The sequence below is a fragment of the Phyllobates terribilis genome, unplaced genomic scaffold, assembly GCF_046119375.1.
Source record: "Phyllobates terribilis strain yellow unplaced genomic scaffold, ASM4611937v1 Scaffold_4__5_contigs__length_816908805, whole genome shotgun sequence".
NCBI classification, from domain to species: Eukaryota; Metazoa; Chordata; class Amphibia; order Anura; family Dendrobatidae; genus Phyllobates; species Phyllobates terribilis.
In genome coordinates, this window is record NW_027362764.1 from 499,257,033 (window position 1) to 499,279,261 (window position 22,229).

Here is a 22,229-nt window from a genome sequence, read left to right on the forward strand (position 1 = left end):
GGCAGGAAGGAACTGCTTGATCTAAGTAGATCTAGCATAGCCATAATATATAATTGACACAGTAACTAGGCCAATTTTAGTAGTAACTGGCGTTGCGTTATAGTGGAAACAATTATGTCCCAGAAAGATGGTTTCTGACTTCTAATATGGGACATAATATAACAATAAAAGTAAAAAATTGAATAAAAACAAAAACATAAGCCCAACCCTTAAGAATCATTACTGTAGAGTCAAGACCGATCCAATAGAACGTCAGGTGTCAAACCTATCTACCGTCACCTCAATATATAAGTGCCAAACTTATCCATGTATAAAGGCGCACATTCATCATGTTTTGTCCCCCTTTTAAAATAACTTTTTCTTTGCTTTAACTTATAATTAACTTATATAATATGTAAAATGGTTGTCCACCCGATTTTTTTTATTTTTTTACAAAATCACCCAGCATAGTGAAAAATAAACATAAACAAATCACATTCACTTTACAAGTGTCGCCACGCCTCTTCCAACACTGTTGGGGTCCTTCTGCTGTCCCCGTGCTTCCTCCGCATTGTGTATGTCAACACTGCAGCTAATGGCTGACATCAAGTGACCCCCGGCTGCAGCCGGCTCTTCCTTCCTCTGATATCACGTCAAGTGAGGCGTGACATCAGTGATGCGCTCCTCGCAGTGGATGCTGGGCTGTGGGTGGGATTTCCCCGCGTGTCACACCCATCATCCACCGCGCGCTTTCCCAATGAATGAGGAGAGGGAAAGAGCGGTGGATGCTGGGTGTGACGGGTGGGGAAAACCCGCCCACAGCACAGCATCCACCGCGAGGAGTGCGTCACTGATGTCATGCCTCACTTGACGTGACATCAGCGGAAGGAAGAGCCGGCTGCAGCCGGGGGTCACGTGATGCCTGTGAGCGGCCAGCAATAGCACCGCTCACAGGCAAGAAGGACAGCAGAAGGTAATTACAAAAAGACTTATGGGCACAGGATAAATACAATTGGGTAATTGTAAAAAGTACTGGACAACGCCTTTAAGGGCACGTCTAGTCGGCATGTGACTGCATATATGCAAATCGCCTACACGCGCCCACCCACTTCTGGCGTTGGAGAATCCTCACAGCTATCACTGTACATGCTGTGAGGATTCACAAGTGACTTCATAGAGTGACTGAAAACTTGTACCCCAAGGCCGGACAACCCCTTTCAGGCCATAAGACCTGTGGCCAGTCTGTGCATTGCCCTCTGTACATAGACAATGTTTCACAGATGTCTGAAATTGGGTTTAGTCTACAGATTTTCTCACTGGGTGAGCTTCAAGTGATTTTCTGATCATTAAAAACCCTTTATGGAAGACTTGCCCCTATGGCAAAGCTGAATCTATCATACTGCATGCTTTTGGAGCACAGTGTAAAGTATAAATCTAGATATAAATATTGTAATTGCTAAGCTACTTTCCTCCTATAGAGGCTGACAGTCTATCCCTATCTTACAAAGCATCCTTTCAGTTGTTCTCATCAGTGTGCACGGAACACTGTGCTGTGATCCCCCATATCGGTGTCATAAGATCCTCGGGTCAGGAGGTGATGCGCTCTCCGAGCTGAATGGTAAGCAGGAATTGAATGTGTTATGTGTTTGCTTGAGTTACTGTGTGACCTCATAGTACCTCAGCTGGCCTGTCCTGACATGGCACCTCATGAGCTGCACATTAGACACGCACATGCCGGACACATGATTCACTAAATTATTGGGCCTTGTACCGTAACAGGACGCTAGTCCACTTTTAGGGTATGTGCACACGTTAGGTATTTTCTGCAGATATTTCTAAACCAAAAACATGTCTCTTGGCTGAAAAAATGCAGCATAAAAAAACATGCATTTTTAAATATATTTTTTCCCATTCATTTGAATAGGTGAAAAATGCTGAAAGAATATACATGCTGTAGATTTGAAAAAAAAAAGTTTTATGGTTCAAATCTACAAGGAAAAAATAAACAGTATGCGCATGAGATTTCAGTAATCTGATTCACTTTGCTGGGACAGTAAAATACTGCTTGTTTGTGCCAAGATAAAAAGTGCTGGGAAAAATACGAAGTGTGAACATACTCTTATGGTGTTTACGATCAGTGGTGATATGACAATTCAAGTGCCCTTGCCGCCACTATTATTAACAGGAGATCCCTTACACTGAGTGAGAGCTCAGCACACAGTAAAGAGACTGTGTGACTACAGACTTATGAATCCCTCCAGCACAGGCACTGGGCGCTGGGGGATTCGCCAGTATGAGACCCGGTAACGGAGGCTACGTATGTGTTATACATACCCCAGCCAGTGGGAGCGGCTCTCCATACACTTGTAATGAGCGAGGCTGTGCCTTCTAGTCGGGCGCACCCACTGGCCATCTGTGTCACTAGACGGGGTGTGGCCTCGCTCCATACAAGTGTAGGCGGTGCTGAATGGCCGGGGGTATGTATAACGTATACATAGCCTCCGGTCCCGGGTCTCATACCAGCGAATCCCCGCAGCACACAGTGCTTGTGCTGGAGGGATTCATAAGTCTGCAGTCACACAGAATGACTGCAGACTTATCACTTTTGACTGAACAACCCTTTAAGTCTACAGCACTTTATGTCTACACAAACTTGTTTACTTTGGCAGGTTAAGAAGTTACGTGTCTATAGGGCTAGGAATGGTATGGGAAATGCAGTTCACTACTAGTGCTTACACATGAGCTACTATAAAACCACAAGTTCCATAGCACATCATGACCCCCACATGTAGAACCAAAGCTTCCACAACACAATGTGACGACCTCATGAAAGCCCTCCCATTGCTTGCCTGCTGAGCTCTATAGACAAGCAAGAGGGGGTGATGTGTCTTATAAAACTTGCATACTTTACTGGCTGCTAGTGTGATGGTGTCATATAAAAATAGGTATCAATAAAGTTTTACAGTCACGTTAAAGTAGTAATAACATAGTTATTACGTCATATTTACTTTACAATTCTCCTTCCTCATTTCCATATAATTGTATAAGGCCTTATTCACACTTTATCAAATTAAAACAAGCTCTTCATAGGCCATTCCCTAGCCATTGTGGAAGACACACGTCTGCATGTCATCACTTGTTCTTAAGGAGTAATTGGAGAACATTTGACTAAAACTGGCATTTTATATACCAGTCTCAAGCACAAGCTTTCTTGAGTGAGATGTGCCATATTTATTAAGTGGTTCATGATTCTTGATAAATTTGGTATATCTCAGGCACTTGGTGTGCTACAAATTGAAATTTAAAGCACCACTCCAGCATTTGCTTTTTATATATATATTATATCAGCCCTGGAGTGGTATTACTAATGCAACTTCCCTCCCCTAGTATTGATACTTATCAGCCGCCCTCTTCCGCTCTTCCCAGTGCCGCTCCGCCATCTTGTGACAGCAGCTTCTGACTGACCAGAAGTCATAGCTAAAGGTCACATGCTCTTTCTGGCTTTGTTCTAGCTCTCATAGACTCAGGCTATGTGCCCACGATGCAGAAATGAAGCAGAAAATTTCTGCAGCGTTTCTGCATCTCCCTTGCCAGAAAAAACGCATGCGGATTGTGCATGCGTTTTTCCTGCAGAATACATGCGGATTCACATGCGTATCCACATGCGTTAACGCATGCGTTTCCGCATACAGACTGACAAGCACTTTCCAGGCGATTAGCATCACTTGGAAAGTGCTTGACAACTAGGTCACACTATATAAATCCATGCAAACGGCATAGATTTATATAGTGTGACCGTAAAAATAAAGCTATACGTACCTCCGATGCCCCGCCGCGTGTGCTGTCGCGCTCGTCCTGGCTTCTTCCTGGTTGCCGGGCTATCGCGAGACCGCGACGTCATCTCAGGTCCTGGAAGATAAGCGCTGCAGGGGCCGCCGGACAGGTGAATATAAACTTTATTTATTATTTTATTCTTTTTTTTACAGGTACAATGGTACCCAGGTCTGGATGAGAGTCTTCTCTCCTCCAGAACTGGGTACCATCCGCACATTGAAACGCATATAATCCGCGTGTACAAATGTACAGACACGGATTCTATGCGTCTCAATGCAAGTCAATGGCGGCAATTCCGCTGCGCTTCCGCAAAATTAATGAACATGCTGCGGATTTATGAGCACTGCAGAAACGCTGCGGAAAAATCCGCAGCATGTGCATTGACATTACGGAATGCCATTGAGGACCATGTGGTGCGTATTACCAAGCGTTTTTGATGCGCTTCCGCTGCAGAAATTCCGCAGCGGGAACGCATGAAAAACGCATCGTGGGCACGCAGCCTGATGCTGCCCGAGGCTGCGTGCCCACGATGCGTTTCTCATGCGTTTCCGCTGCGGAATTTCTGCCATTGACTTGCATTGAGACGCATATAATCCGTGTCTGTACATTTGTACACGCAGATTATATGCGTTTCAATGTGCGGATGGTACCCAGTTCTGGAGGAGAGAAGACTCTCATCCAAACCTGGGTACCATTGTACCTGTGAAAAAAAGAATAAAATAATAAATAAAGTTTATATTTACATTCTCGAGGGCCGGCCTACAGCGCTTATCTTCCAGGACCTGAGATGACGTCGCGGTCATGTGACCGCAGGCTGTCTCGCGATATGCCGGCAACCCGGAAGGAGCGCGACAACACACGCGGCGGGGGATCGGTAAGTATAGCTTTATTTTTTATGGTCACACTATAGAAATCCATGCTGTTTGCTTGGATTTATATAGTGTGACCTAGTTGTCAAGCACTTTCCAAGTGATGCTACCGCCTGGAAAGTGCTTGTAGTCCGCATGCGTAAACGCATGCATAAACGCATGTGAATACGCGTGTATTCTGCAGGAAAAACGCATGCACAATCTGCATGCATTTTTTCTAGGAAGGGAGATGCAGAAACGCTGCAGAAATTTTCTGCTTCATTTCTGCATCGTGGGCACATAGCCTCACACTGAGAAGTGACCTCCGGCTCGCCCAATAAACACAGGAGCAATCCAGCAGGTCGCAAACTGCTAGAGATCAACTGGAGCGGTGCCGATAACAGCAGAAGACAGCGGCTGGTAAGTATATTACCAGGGGCAGGGAACTTACATTAGTGACACCACTCCAGCGGTGAAAAAAAATAAAAGCTGGAGTGATGCATTAAAGGGTTATTTCCACAATATCAATCACAGCTCAGAGAGTTAAAATCCTAAAATAAACTCCCATGCTCAGTAGATCTGTGCTATTCTTCTAGCAGTCTTATTGTACAGTGAGACAGTGCAAACACAGTTACGTCGTCCTTTCTGAAAATCAATAGGAGGCGGATGTGCAGTACTCTGCCGCAGCCACTACCAGAATACGGAGCAGCTCCGCAATCGAGCAGTTGCGGCCAGTGGACGCCGACACAGAGAACAGAAGATCGGGGGGGTTATCGGGTGTTGGACCCCGACCAATCAGACATTGATGACCTATCCTTAGTGGACAACCTCTTTAGGCTTGCTATACAGTTAAGATTTCTATCTATCGGATGTTTTTAGCCTACTTATGTACTTCAATACTCCAGGCCAGAAAATGAGGATGAACATTGAAAGGTTTCTAAAAGCAATAAGGTAATAGGAGGGGTGTAATACACCAGTTAACATTTCTATCATGATAAATCATTTATAAACAACACCCTAGACCTGTCACATGAGAGACTGTTGTACAGCATATTGTGTACGTTATTTTCAGGATCACAGTACACAGTCCCAAGACAAAAGCTGTAGTTGTAAACAATTCACCAAGGCCTGTGAGTGACAACAATGATAAACGTGCACAGGAGAAATCGCCTCCTGGGGTAACAAGAAAGTCTGGAGTCTATCCTGAGGCATAAAGTGTGTGAGATTCAGAATGAAGCTTTGCTCACTCACTGCAAATTTTGTGTGGTTTTTGTACACTATATAGACAAAAGTATTGGAACACCTACACATCCCATTCTAAATCTATAGGCATTACTATGCAGTTGGTCCCCATTTTGAAGCTAAAACAACTTCCACTCTTTTAGGAAGCCTTTCTACAAGATTTTTTATTGTGTCTGTCAGAATTTTTTCTCATACATCCAGAAGAGCAGTCACTGATGTTGGAGGAGAGGGCCTTACTTCTACTCTCCTTTCTAGTTTCACAGTTTTAACCTATACACTTCTTTCCCTAAGATGTACAAGATGCCCCCTTGCCATTGTTGCAGTCAGTGGCGTACCACCAATGGCGGCAGGTGACGCGACTTCTATGGGGCCCGTGAGCCGGGGGGCCTGATGTCAGCGCCCGCATCAGGCCCCACCCCCCACACAGCCAGAGCTACCCCCCACCCACATTCAACTGAATCGGCAGATGGGGCGCTCACTGTGCAATATGGGGGCCGCACTATGCCCTATGGGGGCCGCATTATACTGTATGGAGGACCATGGGGGTGCATTATACTGTATGGAGGACCATGGCGGTGCATTATATTGTATGGAGGACCACGGGGGTGCATTATACAGTGTGCGGCCATTATACTGTATGGAGCATTATGTGGGGCCATCATACTGTATGGAGCACTATGTGGGGCCATTATATTGTATGGAGGACCATGGGGGTGCATTATACTGTATGGAGGACCAAGGGGGTGCATTATCCTGTATGGAGGACCATGGGGGTGTATTATACTGTATGGACGTCCATGGGGGTGCATTATACTGTGTGGAGGACCATGGGGGTGCACAATATTGCTTGGAAGACCATGGGGGGTGCATTTTATTGCGTGGAGGACCATGGGGGGTGCATTTTATTGCATGAAGGATCAGGGGGGTGCAATTTATTGCATGGAGGACTATAGGAAGCGCATTTTAATGCAATGGAGGACCATGGGAGGTGCTTTATACTATATGAAAGACCATGGGAGGCGCATTATACTATATGGAAGGCTAGGTGGGGCCATTATTATATTTGCAGGGTTATGTGTGGCCATTATACTGTGCGCAAGCAATTATACATTGTGAAGGTTTGTGTGAGGTCCATCTTACTGTTTGGGTGGCTAGTGCGGGCCATTATGCTGTACGTAGGCCCATTATAGTGCATGGAGAGCTGTGTGGGGATCATACTGTGTTGTGGTCACCATACTTTGCCTTAGAAGTTGAGGTGGGGTACAGTAGGGTCATTATACTGTGCATGTGGAGGAATTCACCATGGGGGTATCATACTGTGTTTGGGAGGGGGCACTTTTGTTTGCATCATACTTTTTATGGGGGCAATGAAAGAGGAATCTAGGACTTCAGCAGGATGAAAATTACTATGTAAAGGATGGAAAGTTGTGAGATATGCTCTTCTGTGACCCCGTCAATTATTTAAAGGAGTTGTCCAGTACTTTTAAAAATATGCCAATGTGTTTTAACCCCTTTACCACCGAGGGTGGTTTGCACGTTAATGACCAGGCCAATTTTTACAATTCTGACCACTATCACTTTATGAGGTAATTACTCTGGAACGCTTCAACGGCTCCCACTGATTCTGAGATTGTTTTTCTGTGACATATTGTACCTCATGATTATGGTAAAATTTCTTCGATATCACTTGCGTTTATTTGTGAAAAAAATGGAAATTTGGTGAAAATTTTGCGATTTTCTAACTTTGAATTTTCATGCCCTTAAATCAGAGAGATATGTCACATAAAATAGTTAATAAATAACATTTCCCACATCTACTTTACATCAGCACAATTTTGGAACCAAAATTTTATTTGTTAGGGAGCTATAAAGGTTAAAATTTGACCAGCAATTTCTCATTTTTACAACAAAATTTTCAAAACCATTTTTTTTTTAGGGACCACATCATATTTGAAGTCACTTTGAGGGGCCTTTATGACAGAAAACACCCAAAAGTGACACCATTCTAAAAAATACACCCCTCAAGGTGCTCAAAACCACATTCAAGAAGTTTATTAACCCTTCACGTGCTTCACACCAATTAATTGAACATGAAAGGAAAAAAATGAGCATTTAACTTTTTTTCACTAAAATTTTATTTTAGACCCCAATTTTTTATTTTCACAAGGGTACCAGGAGAAATTGGACCCCAGAAGTTGTTGTGCAATTTCTCCTGAATACGCTAATACCTCATATTAAAAGGTGCATTGCCACCTGTACAATGTGCATGGCCAGCTTCCTATACCATACCTTGGCCTTTCTCAAAGCACTGTACGGCTGGAGGACTTGATCATAGAGATCAGCTGCCCCCATGTACTTGTTGTACCCCACTACACAGTCTGGTTTGGCGACCTGTGTAGTGGAACCTCGTATAGTGCTGAGGGTGCTGCCATCTCCATGTATGGTGGTCAAGAGAAGGACATCCCTCTTGTCCTTGTAATTGACCACCAACAGGTGGTCAATACATTGGGCTCTGCTCTCACCCCTTCTAAGCAGCTGCCCAATTAGCGTCTTTGGGAGGCCTCTCTGATTTTTGCGGACAGTACCGCAGCCTGCGGTATGTCGCGCAGAGAGGGACTTGAAGAGAGGGACACTGGTATAAAAGTTATCCACGTACAAGTGATAACCTTTATCCAGCAGTGGGTGCACCAAGTCCCACACAATTTTCCCACTCACTCCCAGAACAGGGTGGCATTCAGGGGGTTCAATCCGGGAGTTCTTCCCTTCATAAACTCCAAACTTGTGAGTGTACCCTGAGGTACTCTCACAAAGTTTATACAGCTTGATCCCGTACCTGGCCCTCTTACTGGGCCGCCCCTTAAAATGAACTAGGGACTCATCCACGCAGATGTCCATTTGGGGTATGTACACTTCAGCAAACTTGTTGTTGAAGTGCTCGATGACCGGCCGAACTTTGAAAAGGCTATCAAAGTTCGGGTCATGCGTGCAGGACACCTTGCATTATCTTGGTAATGCTAGATCTTGTGGATGGCCTCAAAGCGTCTCCGGATCATGACCATTCGGAACACTGGAGTGTTATACAAAACGTCAACACTCCAGTATTGCCGAAGTTCTGGCTTCTTCAGGATCCCGATATGAAGGACCAGGTCCCAAAACTTCATCATTTCTTCTGCGTCTACAGGAGACCAGTTAGAAAATGATGAAGAGGGGTTTTGTTCCAAAAATTGATGAGCGTATAAATTAGTTTGGCCCACCATGAGGTTTATAAAGTTCTCAGAGAAAAAGACTTTCTTCATCTTCTCTCCTGCGACGACTGCGGGGCGGTCCAGCAGCACCTGAGGAGGAAGAGGAGGAGGAGGAAGAAGAGGATGACGAGGAGTCGGAAAAATAAAGAAATGTGGGATCCTCACCCTCGCTGTCAGTGTCGGAGGCAAGGAAAGCATATGCCTCCTCCGCTGAATAGCGAGTTTGGGATGAGCGGGACATTTTTTTTCTTATGTATGTGGTGCATGTGTGTCAGTATTTTATTTAGAGAAAAAAAGGAACTACTGTAGGTGGTGCAAACAGCGAGCATGAGTGCGGATCGGTGAACTATGTCACCAACTCTCGGCAGCTGCTGGGTGTGCGCGCGGATGTGGTGCAAAGGTGGGGGGAGTGTAAAGCAGCGAGCATGAGTGCGGATCAGTGATCTGTGGTCACTAATCAGCGCTCAGCCGCTGCAGAAAGCACGGAAAAAAAACGGATAAAAGTCGAGCAATCAAGTACTGATCAAGTAATGATCAGCACCTGGTGGGAGAAAGGGGGATGGGAAGGGGGGGTGAGAGGGGAGAGAGAGGGATTGGGGTGGATGAGGACGGATCAAAAAATCCTACTTACGGTTGTTGTCTTTCAGATGTCTTCTGTACGATTTCTTCTGGAACAGGAGCGGAAATTGTGGTGTCACAGGCTTCTGTGGCACCGCAAGGCCCAGCACGGCGCACAATCGGACAATGCAACCGCCCTCTAGAAAAGAAAAAAGGTTAGTTGAAAAAAAAGGGTAAAGTAGCAAGCGCGAGTGCTGATCGGTGATTTGCGTCACCGATCAACTCTCGTCAGCTGCTGGATGCACGCACGGAGGTGGTGCAAAGTGGGGGGGGTGGGATTGACAGGGACAAAAAAAAAAGTCCTGAAAAGCAGCGAGCACGGACGTTGATCAGCGGCCGCTGCAGGACGCACGAAAAAAAAAAAATGGGGGGAGGGGGATTGGGAGTAAAAGGAGGAGGGGGGAGGGGGATAGGGGTGGATGAGGGGAGAACAGAGATGGACTTACCAAAGTCTTCTCTGTTCTTCTTTCAGCAGCAGGTTCTGGAAGAGGATACGCAGCTGCAGGATGCGGAGCTGGAGACCCAGGACCCTGGAGACCGCAGCAGGACGCTGGAGCATGAGAAACAGGACCCTGGAGATGGCAGCAGGATGCCGGAGCAGCAGCAGCTTTTGGAGCAGGTTAGAGAAAGGTCTTGTAGTGTCACAGAAAATTTTGCGGCACTACAAGGCCCAGCACAGTGCAGATCAGTGTGACCGCTCTGTAGAAATCCTCCCCAAATGTGAGGATCTGCAGGGTGGTCACAGGGGGGTGATAGCGTGGTGACAGGCTGGTCACAGGCCGGTCACCACCCGGTCAGGTACTCTGATTGACATCATCGATCGCACCAATCAGAGACGGCTGGGGCCTGGGCATCCACCACAGGGGGTCACAGGGAGGTGACCGGCAGATCACAAGCTGGTCACCGCCCTGTCACCTGTGTTCAGGTACTCTGATTGGAGCGATCGATGTCATCATCAGCTGGCTGGGGGCTTCTATGACATCACAGGGGGTCATGGGGCGGTGACAAGCAGGTCACAAGCCGGTCACCGCCCCATGACTGCCCTGTTACCTCGAGGTCATGCTATGATCGGTGCGATCGATGTGTTCGGAGATCGCACCGATCATAGCAGTTTGGGGCCAGGGCTAGAATCTCCTAGCAACAGCCTAGGATCGGTGCTCTTAAGAGGAAATAAAGGGAACACTCAAATAACACATCCTAGATCAGAATGAATGAAATATTCTCATTGAATACTTTGTTCTGTACAAAGTTGAATGTGCTGACAACAAAATCACACAAAAATCATCAATGGAAATCAAATTTATTAATCAATGGAGGCCTGAATTTGGAGTCATCCCCAAAATTAAAGTGGAAAAACACACTACAGGCAGATCCAACTTTGCTGTAATGTCCTTAAAACAAGTCAAAATGAGGCTCAGTATTGTGTGTGGCCTCCATGTGCCTGTATGACCTCCCTACAACGCCTGGGCATGCTCCTGATGAGGTTGCGGATGGTCTCCTGTGGGATCTCCTCCCAGACCTGGACTAAAGCATCCGCCAACTCCTGAACAGTCTGCGGTGCAACGTGACGTTGGTGGATGGAGCGAGACATGATGTCCCAGATGTGCTCAATAGGATTCAGGTCTGGGGAACGGGCGGGCCAGTCCATAGCTTCAATGCCTTCATCTTGCAGGAACTGCTGACACACTCCAGCCACATGAGGTCTGGCATTGTCCTGCATTAGGAGGAACCCAGGGCCAACCGCACCAGCATATGGTCTCACAAGGGGTCTGAGGATCTCATCTCGGTACCTAATGGCTGTCAGGCTACCTCTGGCGAGCACATGGAGCCCTCCAAAGAAATGCCACCGCGCACCATTACTGACCTACTGCCAAATCGGTCATGCTGAAGGAAGTTGCAGGCAGCAGATCGCTCTCCACGGCGTCTCCAGACTCTGTCATGTCTGTCACATGTGCTCAGAGCGAACCTGCCTTCATTTGTGAAGAGCACAGGGCGCCAGTTGCAACTTTGCCAATCCTGGTGTTCTGTAGCAAATGCCAAGCGTCCTGCACGGTGTTGGGCTGTGAGCACAACCCCTATCTGTGGACGTCGGGCCCTTATACTACCCTCATGGAGTCGGTTTCTAACCGTTTATTCAGACACATGCACATTTGTGGCCTGCTGGAGGTCATTTTGCAGGGCTCCAGAAGTGCTCCTCCTGTTCCTCCTTGCACAAAGGCGGAGGTAGCGGTCCTGCTGCTGGGTTGTTGCCCTCTTACGGCCCCCTCCATGTCTCCTGGTGTACTGGCCTGTCTCCTGGTAGCGCCTGCAGCCGCTGAACACTACGCTGACAGACGCAGCAAACCTTCTTGCCACAGCTCGCATTGATGTGCAATCCTGGATGAGCTACCTGAGCAACTTCTGTGGGTTGTAGAGTCCGTCTCATGCTACCACGAGTGTGAAAGCACAACCAACATTCAAAAGTGACCAAAACATCAGCCAGAAAGCATTGGTACTGAGATGTGGTCTGTGGTCCCCACCTGCAGAACCACTCCTTTATTGAGAGTGTCTTGATAATTGCCAATAATTTCCATCTATTGTCTATTCCATTTGCACAACAGCATGTGAAATTGATTGTCAATCAGTGTTGCTTCCTAAGTGGACAGTTTGATTTCACAGAAGTTTGATTTACTTGGAGTAATATTCTGTTGTTTAAATGTTCCCTTTATTTTTTTGAGCAGTGTGTGTGTGTGTACATTATATATATATATATATATATATATATATATATATATATATACACACACACACACACACACACACACACACACACATACATACACATACATACATATATATATACATACATACACACGGGTGCCAAAGTTGAAGTGCATTATTTTTCTTTTAATTTGCTTTTTTTTTTGTTTAAAAAAAAAAGTCTATTTTATGTGTTCTGTTTTTTTTATATTTGTTAATGTGGGTGGGGTTTCCAGATGTTGGCGGACTCATCAATTGCAAGTTTTTTAAAAAGGTCATTAAATCTTTGCCCCAGTATACTATGACTTTTTTTGAGCAAATTTAGTGACTCTTTTGCAGAATGCGCATTTTTGTGCTAGTAGCAAAAATTGTTAAAAAGAAAATTAAACAGTATTTTTTATTTTGTGCAAAAATTCATAACCCGTGTGCGCCATTTTGAAGAATTTGGCGCACAAAACACAACAATGAATACCACAAGCCAAAAAAAAAGTTATTTGAAAAAAATGCAAATCATGAATCAGGCCCTGAGTTTTTTGTGGCTTTTTATTTTTTGTTTAGTGGATCCGTTCGAAAATGCTCCCCGAAAAACTGATTGGATTTCCCGTAAAACAGAATAGGAACTTTTCCACTTAGTGTTTTTGAGGAGTTTTAGGGTCTGTGCACACAATGTCTTTTTTAGGCAGGTTAAAAATGACACTGCTGTGCACATGTACCATCTTATTTCACTTCTTTTAACAAGTTTGTTCTTGTGGCTTCCTTTGCCTGCACACTGGAAGGTATAGAGAAAAGATGCTGGCGGCGTCACAAAAATAACTGAAAAGGCGCTTTAGGAAAATGACTGCGTTTTCGCCTGGGAGAATTTGGCTGTTCCGCTGGCATCTTAAAGATGTTGTGTGCGCAAAGCATTAGATTTTGTTTTGCCTAAGAGGTTTTGAAAAATGCCTGGTGGGAAAGAAGAAAGAGCATGTTACTGCTGTGATGCAGATCCCGATGAAATCCACTCCTCCAAACTACTCAGTGTCCAATCAAAACGCTGGAAAACTCAGAAAAAAAAAAAAGTGCTTCAGAAAATAAAAAATGATTCCACCCCCCCCCCTCACAAAAAAACATGTTTCCCAAAGCATAGCCTCACTTTTTTTTTTTTTTTTTACAGCAGATCCTGAGGATAACCTGTCCAAACCAGGCATGGTTTAATCAAAAAGGCTGAAGAGAACATTTCTGGGAGACAAAAAAAAAAAAAAAACTCTTGAAAAAAATCTTCATACACTCTTCAGAAAACAAAAAAACTCCCCAAGGAGCAGTTTCTACTTGAAAAGCTTTAAGCACCTCAAAAAACCTCTGTGTGAACAAAGTCTTATTATTCTGAAGCAGATCTTGAAGTAAATCTCTCCAAACTAAGCACAGCCCAATCAAAAGGCTGGAAACAATGGATCAGAAAAAAAAACTCTTCAGAAAACATAAATCTCCCCAGAGAAGGAGCATTTTCTCAAGCAGCTTTAAACCTGAATAGCTTTTAACTGTGTGAACACAGTCTTACTACTTTGAGGCACAGCTTAAAGTAAAGCTCTACTACTTTGAGGCACAGCTTAAAGTAAAGCTCTCCAAACTAGGCACTGCTCAATCAAAAAAGGCAAAAAGAAGGCTTCACGGGAATGAAAGAAAGGCTTCCAAAACTATTCAGTAACCGTATCCGAAGAAAAGCTCCCCAGAAAGGAGCGAAAACGTTTTAACGCCTCAAAAACCTCTGTGTGAACACAGTCTTACTACTCTGAGGCGAATCATGAAGTAAATATCTCCAAGCTAAGCACAGCCCAATCAGAAAACCACAAAGAACGATTCACCGAAAAAACTCTTCAGGAAAAGAAGAATTTCCCAAAAAATGTGGTTCAGTGAAGCGTTTTGTGAAGGGCTCGGTGTGAACACAGCCTTCCTGGTGTACCCCGTGGCCACAGCTGTTGCTAGGCACAGGCAGACACCATTAGTGACGATGCCGGGCGCTGGAGTTCCCTTCACTCCTGGCCGCAGATGGGAGCTGTGCACCAGGGCGCCGCGGCTCACATTACTCCTCCCGTCCAGGCTGTGAGGAGCCACAGCACTCAACCCCGCCCCCTGGCCGGCCATGTGATGCGCTGACGTCACTCTGACATCACGGACTCTTTCTCTGCATGGGAACTAGACACCACCCTGCCGCCGCTGCTATTGGTCGGAGGGGCGAGCAGCAGACACAGCGCAGCCCTCACCGCTGCTGCCCGAGTTCACTCTGCTGCAGCGTAAACGTGACTTCCAGCATTCGCTTGTCCCTTTTCTTCTGCTTATTTATGCCCCCCTTCCCCGGTCGTGCAGCCCCCTCCAGGCCGAGCTCCCCAGGTGACATTACTGTGCAACATGTAGCTGCGGAGCCGGCGCCACTACCATGTTCCTCTAGCACCGGAGCCTGTGACTACGAGCCACAAAGAAGCCGCTGCAGCCGCCGCACAGGGCGTCGTTGTCTGTGATCGCCGTCTCCGGCCATGTCTCCCCCGCTATGGTGATCGCAGCGGAGTAGCTTCTCGTGTGCACAAAGGATTGCTCTCAAGGTGAAGCTGGTGAGCGCCGGATTAGCAGCTGCCCGTCAGGATCTCCAGCATTTGCCCCTTTAATTCATGAGGCCATCGCTGTGTTGTGCCGACCCGATCTGGATCTCAGAATGAGCAAGGAAAGGCCCAAGAGGAACATCATTCAGAAGAAATATGTAAGTAAGGCCGCTTCTCGCGTGTTATTGTTGTGCGTGGCACCTTTCCAGGCGACGGACCTTTAAATGGCGAGGCGTTAACCCTTGCCTCCCCATAACTGCCTGCGCTGACCTCAGATGACACGACCGTATGCAGCCGAGCCCGGTGGGGGATGTGCGGGGCTTGGACCGTGCCCGATGATCGGGCTGCCCTTTGTGTATGGGGGGATCACAAGTTGCCCTTTGTGGCGCCCCGATCTGCCGTGCACCGGCTGCACGGGCGTTATGTGCGGGCAGGTCTGGGCCGCGGAGCCGCATTGCAGAGGGCTCGGCTGCAGCGCTGGTGGCCGGGGGCAGCCTTTGTTATGCTGGGGCGAGCTGAACGTGCTGGGGGCTCTTTAATTAAAGCCAAGTTGCACAGCCTGCTGCCTGCCTGTGCCCCCTCCTCTCTGTGCTGCTGGAAGAACTCGTGCCACCCTACAAGGAATCGTGTCGCAGAGATTCTGCCTGGCAACATCTCAACTCCCCCAAATGGTCAGGGGGCGGTGTCTGCTGAGCCAGGAAGGGGCGCAGGGAGGTCTGTACACGGCATGTGCTGAGCAGACCGTGGCCACAGATCGGCCCCTTCCTTCCCACTGCTCGCTGGCCTGGCCCCTCACATCTGTGGCCAGAGGAGAGCAACAGGTCCTGCTGGATGATCCGTGACGTCACAGCGCCCTGCCGAGCCTTCCGCAGCTGTAGGTGCCGCTCTGACGTCACGCGCTCTTTAAAAGGGGCAGAGGAGGACGTGAGATGAGAGCGGGCACGTCATCATAGGGGCGGGACCGCCTGCTGCTGCTCTCCGGGGAGTGTGAGGATGGGATGCTACTCAGGTGACCTCACTAAGGCTGTGATGACATAACATCACAGCTAGGAGAGCCAGTCAGGAACCTAGAGCCTGCCAGTCATTATAGAGAATGGAGAGAGGAACCTAGAGCCTGCCAGTCATTATAGAGAATGGAGAGAGGAACCTAGAGCCGGGCAGTCATTATAGAGAATGGAGAGAGGAACCTAGAGCCTGCCAGTCATTATAGAGAATGGAGAGAGGAACCTAGAGCCGGGCAGTCATTATAGAGAATGGAGAGAGGAACCTAGAGCCTGCCAGTCATTATAGAGAATGGAGAGAGGAACCTAGAGCCGGGCAGTCATTATAGAGAATGGAGAGGGGAACCTAGAGCCGGGCAGTCATTATAGAGAATGGAGAGAGGAACCTAGAGCCGGGCAGTCATTATAGAGAATGGAGAGAGGAACCTAGAGCCGGGCAGTCATTATAGAGAATGGAGAGAGGAACCTAGAGCCTGCCAGTCATTATAGAGAATGGAGAGAGGAACCTAGAGCCTGCCAGTCATTATAGAGAATGGAGAGAGGAACCTAGAGCCTGCCAGTCATTATAGAGAATGGAGAGAGGAACCTAGAGCCTGCCAGTCATTATAGAGAATGGAGAGAGGAACCTAGAGCCTGCCAGTCATTATAGAGAATGGAGAGAGGAACCTAGAGCCTGCCAGTCATTATAGAGAATGGAGAGAGGAACCTAGAGCCGGGCAGTCATTATAGAGAATGGAGAGAGGAACCTAGAGCCGGGCAGTCATTATAGAGAATGGAGAGGGGAACCTAGAGCCGGGCAGTCATTATAGAGAATGGAGAGGGGAACCTAGAGCCGGGCAGTCATTATAGAGAATGGAGAGGGGAACCTAGAGCCGGGCAGTCATTATAGAGAATGGAGAGAGGAACCTAGAGCCGGGCAGTCATTATAGAGAATGGAGAGAGGAACCTAGAGCCTGCCAGTCATTATAGAGAATGGAGAGAGGAACCTAGAGCCGGGCAGTCATTATATGGAGAGGAACCTAGAGCCTGCCAGTCATTGTAGAGAATGGAGAGAGGAACCTAGAGCCTGGCAGTCATTGTAGAGAATGGAGAGAGGAACCTAGAGCTGGGCCGTCCTAGAGAATGGAGAGAGGAACCTAGAGCCTGGCAGTCATTGTAGAGAATGGAGAGAGGAACCTAGAGCCGGGCAGCCATTATAGAGAATGGAGAGAGGAACCTAGAGCCTGGCAGTCATTGTAGAGAATGGAGAGAGGAACCTAGAGCCGGGCAGCCATTATAGAGAATGGAGAGAGGAACCTAGAGCCGGGCAGCCATTATAGAGAATGGAGAGAGGAACCTAGAGCCGGGCAGCCATTATTGAGAGAGGAACCTAGAGCCGGGCAGCCATTATTGAGAGAGGAACCTAGAGCCGGGCAGCCATTATTGAGAGAGGAACCTAGAGCCGGGCAGTCATTATAGAGAATGGAGAGGGGAACCTAGAGCTGGGCAGTCATTATAGAGAATGGAGAGAGGAACCTAGAGCCGGGCAGTCATTATAGAGAATGGAGAGAGGAACCTAGAGCCGGGCAGTCATTATAGAGAATGGAGAGAGGCACCTAGAGCCGGGCAGTCATTATAGAGAATGGAGAGAGGAACCTAGAGCCGGGCAGTCATTATAGAGAATGGAGAGGGGAACCTAGAGCCGGGCAGTCATTATAGAGAATGGAGAGAGGAACCTAGAGCCGGGCAGTCATTATAGAGAATGGAGAGAGGAACCTAGAGCCGGGCAGTCATTATATAGAGAGGAACCTAGAGCCTGGCAGTCATTGTAGAGAATGGAGAGAGGAACCTAGAGCCTGGCAGTCATTGTAGAGAATGGAGAGAGGAACCTAGAGCTGGGCCGTCCTAGAGAATGGAGAGAGGAACCTAGAGCCTGGCAGTCATTGTAGAGAATGGAGAGAGGAACCTAGAGCCGGGCAGCCATTATAGAGAATGGAGAGAGGAACCTAGAGCCGGGCAGCCATTATTGAGAGAGGAACCTAGAGCCGGGCAGCCATTATTGAGAGAGGAACCTAGAGCCGGGCGGTCGTTCTAGAGAATATGATGGATATACCCAAAACACTGAGAAGGACCATCACAGCCAATGCTAGGGCAACCACAGATTCCTGCTTAACCCCAGTGCTAGTACTAGAGGTCCCAACCATTGGAAAACTGTGTCCCACCCCTCCAAGGGATATCAAATGTGGCCAGTGCTTGTAAGGACTGTTGGCCACCTTCCAGGTTACGTTTTATGGAACCTGCCTGTCTGGTTTAGAGAAGACTGCCATCGTCTTACAAGGGGCTGCAGAGGCTAAACATGTACTATGAACGGCAGAAATGACAGCTGGTATCCATTACATCTGATGTTTCCGTGGCACAGTCCTTCATACAGTGCTTGTGATATGATCACACCACATGCAGAATTTTTCAGTGTATGAGTGACTCTCTGTAAGCAGCAGGTCCTTCCTTTTCTCATTAGATAGGTGTAGAAGATCCTACTATATCGCCATCACAGCGGGGGATCTGAGAACGGCCAGATGTCTCTCTATGGTTGGGGGCATCTCACCTAGTCGATCATATTTTACACTTAATTTCATGTTTATTATGTTAATGGAAATACATAATATGTATGTGACCGCACATATTCAGTAGTGCCCATTTCTATGGAAGGGGCTATAAATAAATATTTTAGGACAAGCCTTGTATTCACCGGCGCTATTTGAGGGACATCCAAGAGTTTCTAGGCTTTGTACTGGTAAGGTGCCAGGATCGTGGACTGAATTTACTCCAGAGCTGTGGTTTATTAACCATTTTGGAAACGCGTGTGGTTACATTAGCCACACGTTCATCATGGTAAATCTGTACTGTACACGCTCACACCGAGGAGTTGCAGGCTGACTTTACCCGGCCACAGATATTCTTGTACAGCAGAATGCTAATAACCTGTCATCTACCAGCCGGACCACTAGATTTTCTGGACTATTAGGATCTTTTTATACTGGGATTTCCATCAATCAGATTTCAGAAGGGACCATGTGATTAAATGTAATGATGGAAGGGAAGTCGCTGTTCCCGCTAAACCTTTCTAGCTAGTGAATTTGGAAACCTTAATGTTGTTTGTTCTAAAACCGCAAATAATTTGCCATAATTGGCTATGGGGTTTATTATAACATCCCTGGGGTCTAGGGCTGTGAAGGGTTAATGTCGGTGTCATTGGTAGCCTAGTGTCAAGAAAGGGTTGATGTTTGCCTCTCTGAAGGTTAAGGACTGTGAACGGGTTAATGTCACCATCCTTGGTGGCATAGGGCAGAAATCTGGGTAGACATGTCGTACCTGGTGCCAGTGGGTTACTCACCCCTCCAGGCTCCAGGTCATCCCTGTAGCAGGAAGCTCCTTCCCCATATGTAAGTAGCAGGAAACTGCTTCATACTTCATCTTTCTTTTTCCTCCCATCACTGACTATAGACCTAAAGGCAAAGAAGAGAGAGGACTGTGCAGGTGCTGGATGGCTGCACAGCTGTGTCTATGATCTGGCTGAGTGTATTAGCCAACACTCTGCCTGATCATTAAAGGGGCCATTTCTGAGAGTTGGCTGCACATGATCAATTCTTTATTCACTTCTACAGAAGTTCTGAAAATGAGCCCTCTTGGATATGCCATGAATGCATAAATGTCTGAGATGGTAGTAGCTCTTTTAGAGAAGAGCTTGGTGTGTCTGCACTGGAGATTGTTGACTTTTTGCGCTGCAAAGTCTTAGAGCTTAAATTGAATAGTGACTCTGCTGGGACATCCCCTTACTGTCAATTGATATTTTTGTCATGTGAATGAATAAATTATGGCCGAATCGGCCAACTGAATGTTTCCATCATTCCCCAATGGCCTCAATGCATGATATTATACACTTGTGGCAAAAGTGTCACTAGACCCCCTAATGACTATAATTTTACCCCATGTTCTGTATATTGTCCTGTATTTGTATTGCTTGACCCTGCACTCACTGTACTAAGTGTGGATGGCGGCATCAATTGAACTTTGAGTGTGGTGGTGTTATTTGTGTCGGAAGGACTGTGGATGGCGGCATGAATTGTGATGTTTGGCCAGATGTATCGTATTTGTGGCTAGTGGTAACTGCGGCTCTCATCAGTGGGACTTGCTAGAGAATACTAGTTTTCCTTTGTAGGGGTGTTAACAGCTTCCCATTAATATCAATGGACTTTCCATTTATTTTAACAAAAGTTTTAGGTCCTCCACAGCAAGAGGCAATGTTTGTAGTGGCTCCCAATTCCTGTTTATGGGTGGTGGGCTAGGTTTCCATGAGATATATACACCAACAAGCTGGAGATGTAGCAACAACAAAAAGTGACTAGTGCGCAAACGTTGAGACAAGTCTTGTATCTGAATATTTCTTAATTTCAGATCTTAATGTCAGCTATTTAAGAATTCATTGTGGGCATTTGCCAATATGGCTAGTAAACGTATGGGTAGATGCTCTACGGAGCAATCCTAGCATTCTCTGTACACTATGATTATCCCGCAGTTCACCTTCCCCGGTGTTCTTAGCACTCTCTGTACACTATGATTATCCCGCATATCACCTTCCCCGGTGTTACCTGCTGTCTGCTTTCTATTGAATACATTTTACCAATCCTTCCAACCTCCTCCTCCTCTTCTTTACTTCCGAGATCACGTCCTAAACAGTTTCTCTATTCATTGGTGGCTTGTCACCTTGTTGCTCAGCTTTCCTCACAAAGGAATGTCTTTTCTGTCTCGATTTTGTATTGTTTCTACTCTGGTATTTTACATTGTTTTGCTTTTGTGCAGGCTAGTCGTTTTCTTCAAGTGTGTTCATTTTGTCCAGAAAGAAAGCAGCATAGCAACCATCGTCTGTTAATTCTTCCAGCTGTTCCATTATTCATTTTGCTGCTACCATCCCCCATTCACTTGCTCTCCTAGGCCTCTCGCACTTGCACCTGTTTCTTACTATGCCAGACGTCGTGCACTTTGGTGCAGTCTTTTCTCTGGAAACATCTGGATCCCCAATTCTTGTTTGGGTTACCTATTTATTTTTTTTGTCTTTTTTTTTTTTTTTCCTTTCCATGGAAAGGGAATGCTACTAGCACACTTATAATTTTGTTGGGCTGCACGAGGCACCTCTCAATTTTCTCATCGTCCATGGAAGTGCGACACAGCCGAAAATCAAGCAGATGGTCTGTGCAGTGAAGCCATGACGTTTCGTCATTCGGTCGCCTGACAACTGAAGCTTGTGATTGGCTGCAGCCAATCTGCTAACTGGAATAGTCACTGCAGCCAGTCACATGCCTCAGTGGTTAGGTGACCTAACAATTGGACTTCACTGCTTCTGGTCCCGGTGTAGACTACTGGAGCTCTCTGGACTGGATCCACTGGAGTAACAATGTGGAAGTATGGCTTGGTGTATTATTTTCCAAGAATCTCTGCAATTGGAAAGTTTTCTAAAAGTGTTGGACCACCACATTAACAAATAATTTTTAATAGAAGTAATACTGTTCTGTTACTATAGGCTTAGGAATACTTGTCCGTCCAGTTATGCCTGTTATTAGTGTAAGTGCATTTCAACAATTGCTCGTATTACTAAAAATCACAAGGAAATGTCACATGTGCAATATCTGTTTTTGGGCAGTCCTACCCTAAAAAAAGTCTTTCTCTACATCACTCCATTGTGCAGAGACACATGTATGTATGAAATAGAGGTCATGCGTTGTAACGCCTGAAGCCATTAGTCTAGACGTGAACAAGAAGGTATGCCAGGAAGAACATGATGATGGTCATTAACAACAACTTGTAAGTCACTTCAAACTGGACCAGAGATGGGAAAGCACTGGAGGTAGTGTTCACACTGAAACGGACACACCTGGTTTACCATTGTCTTTGTAGTAAAGGTTGGTTATTCCTCAAAGATCGATTACCTGGGATTACATGTTTCCAAACACATTGGAATTGATGTTTTGCTGCCTTAATCGAGCCAGCTATCAAACCACAAATCTACTTTTAAAGGGGTTGGTCACTTTATTTTCTCAAATGGGTTGGGGTGACATGATTTTGTGGCGCTTACTAATCTTTAGGTATCACCGGTTCTCCTGCGGCTTTCCTCAC

General features: G+C 46.5%; 1 protein-coding gene across 1 annotated transcript in view; it reads left to right on the top strand.

The window, feature by feature from the left end:
* The first annotated feature begins 14,681 nt into the window (after positions 1–14,681).
* The window catches only part of JARID2 (jumonji and AT-rich interaction domain containing 2), a 166,267-nt gene continuing 158,719 nt past the window's right edge, over positions 14,682–22,229 (top strand). The window contains exon 1 of the mRNA XM_073678794.1: positions 14,682–15,236. Coding sequence (XP_073534895.1) covers positions 15,192–15,236 — 45 coding nt within the window. The 5' untranslated portion in view covers positions 14,682–15,191. The remainder of the gene's footprint in view (positions 15,237–22,229) is intronic.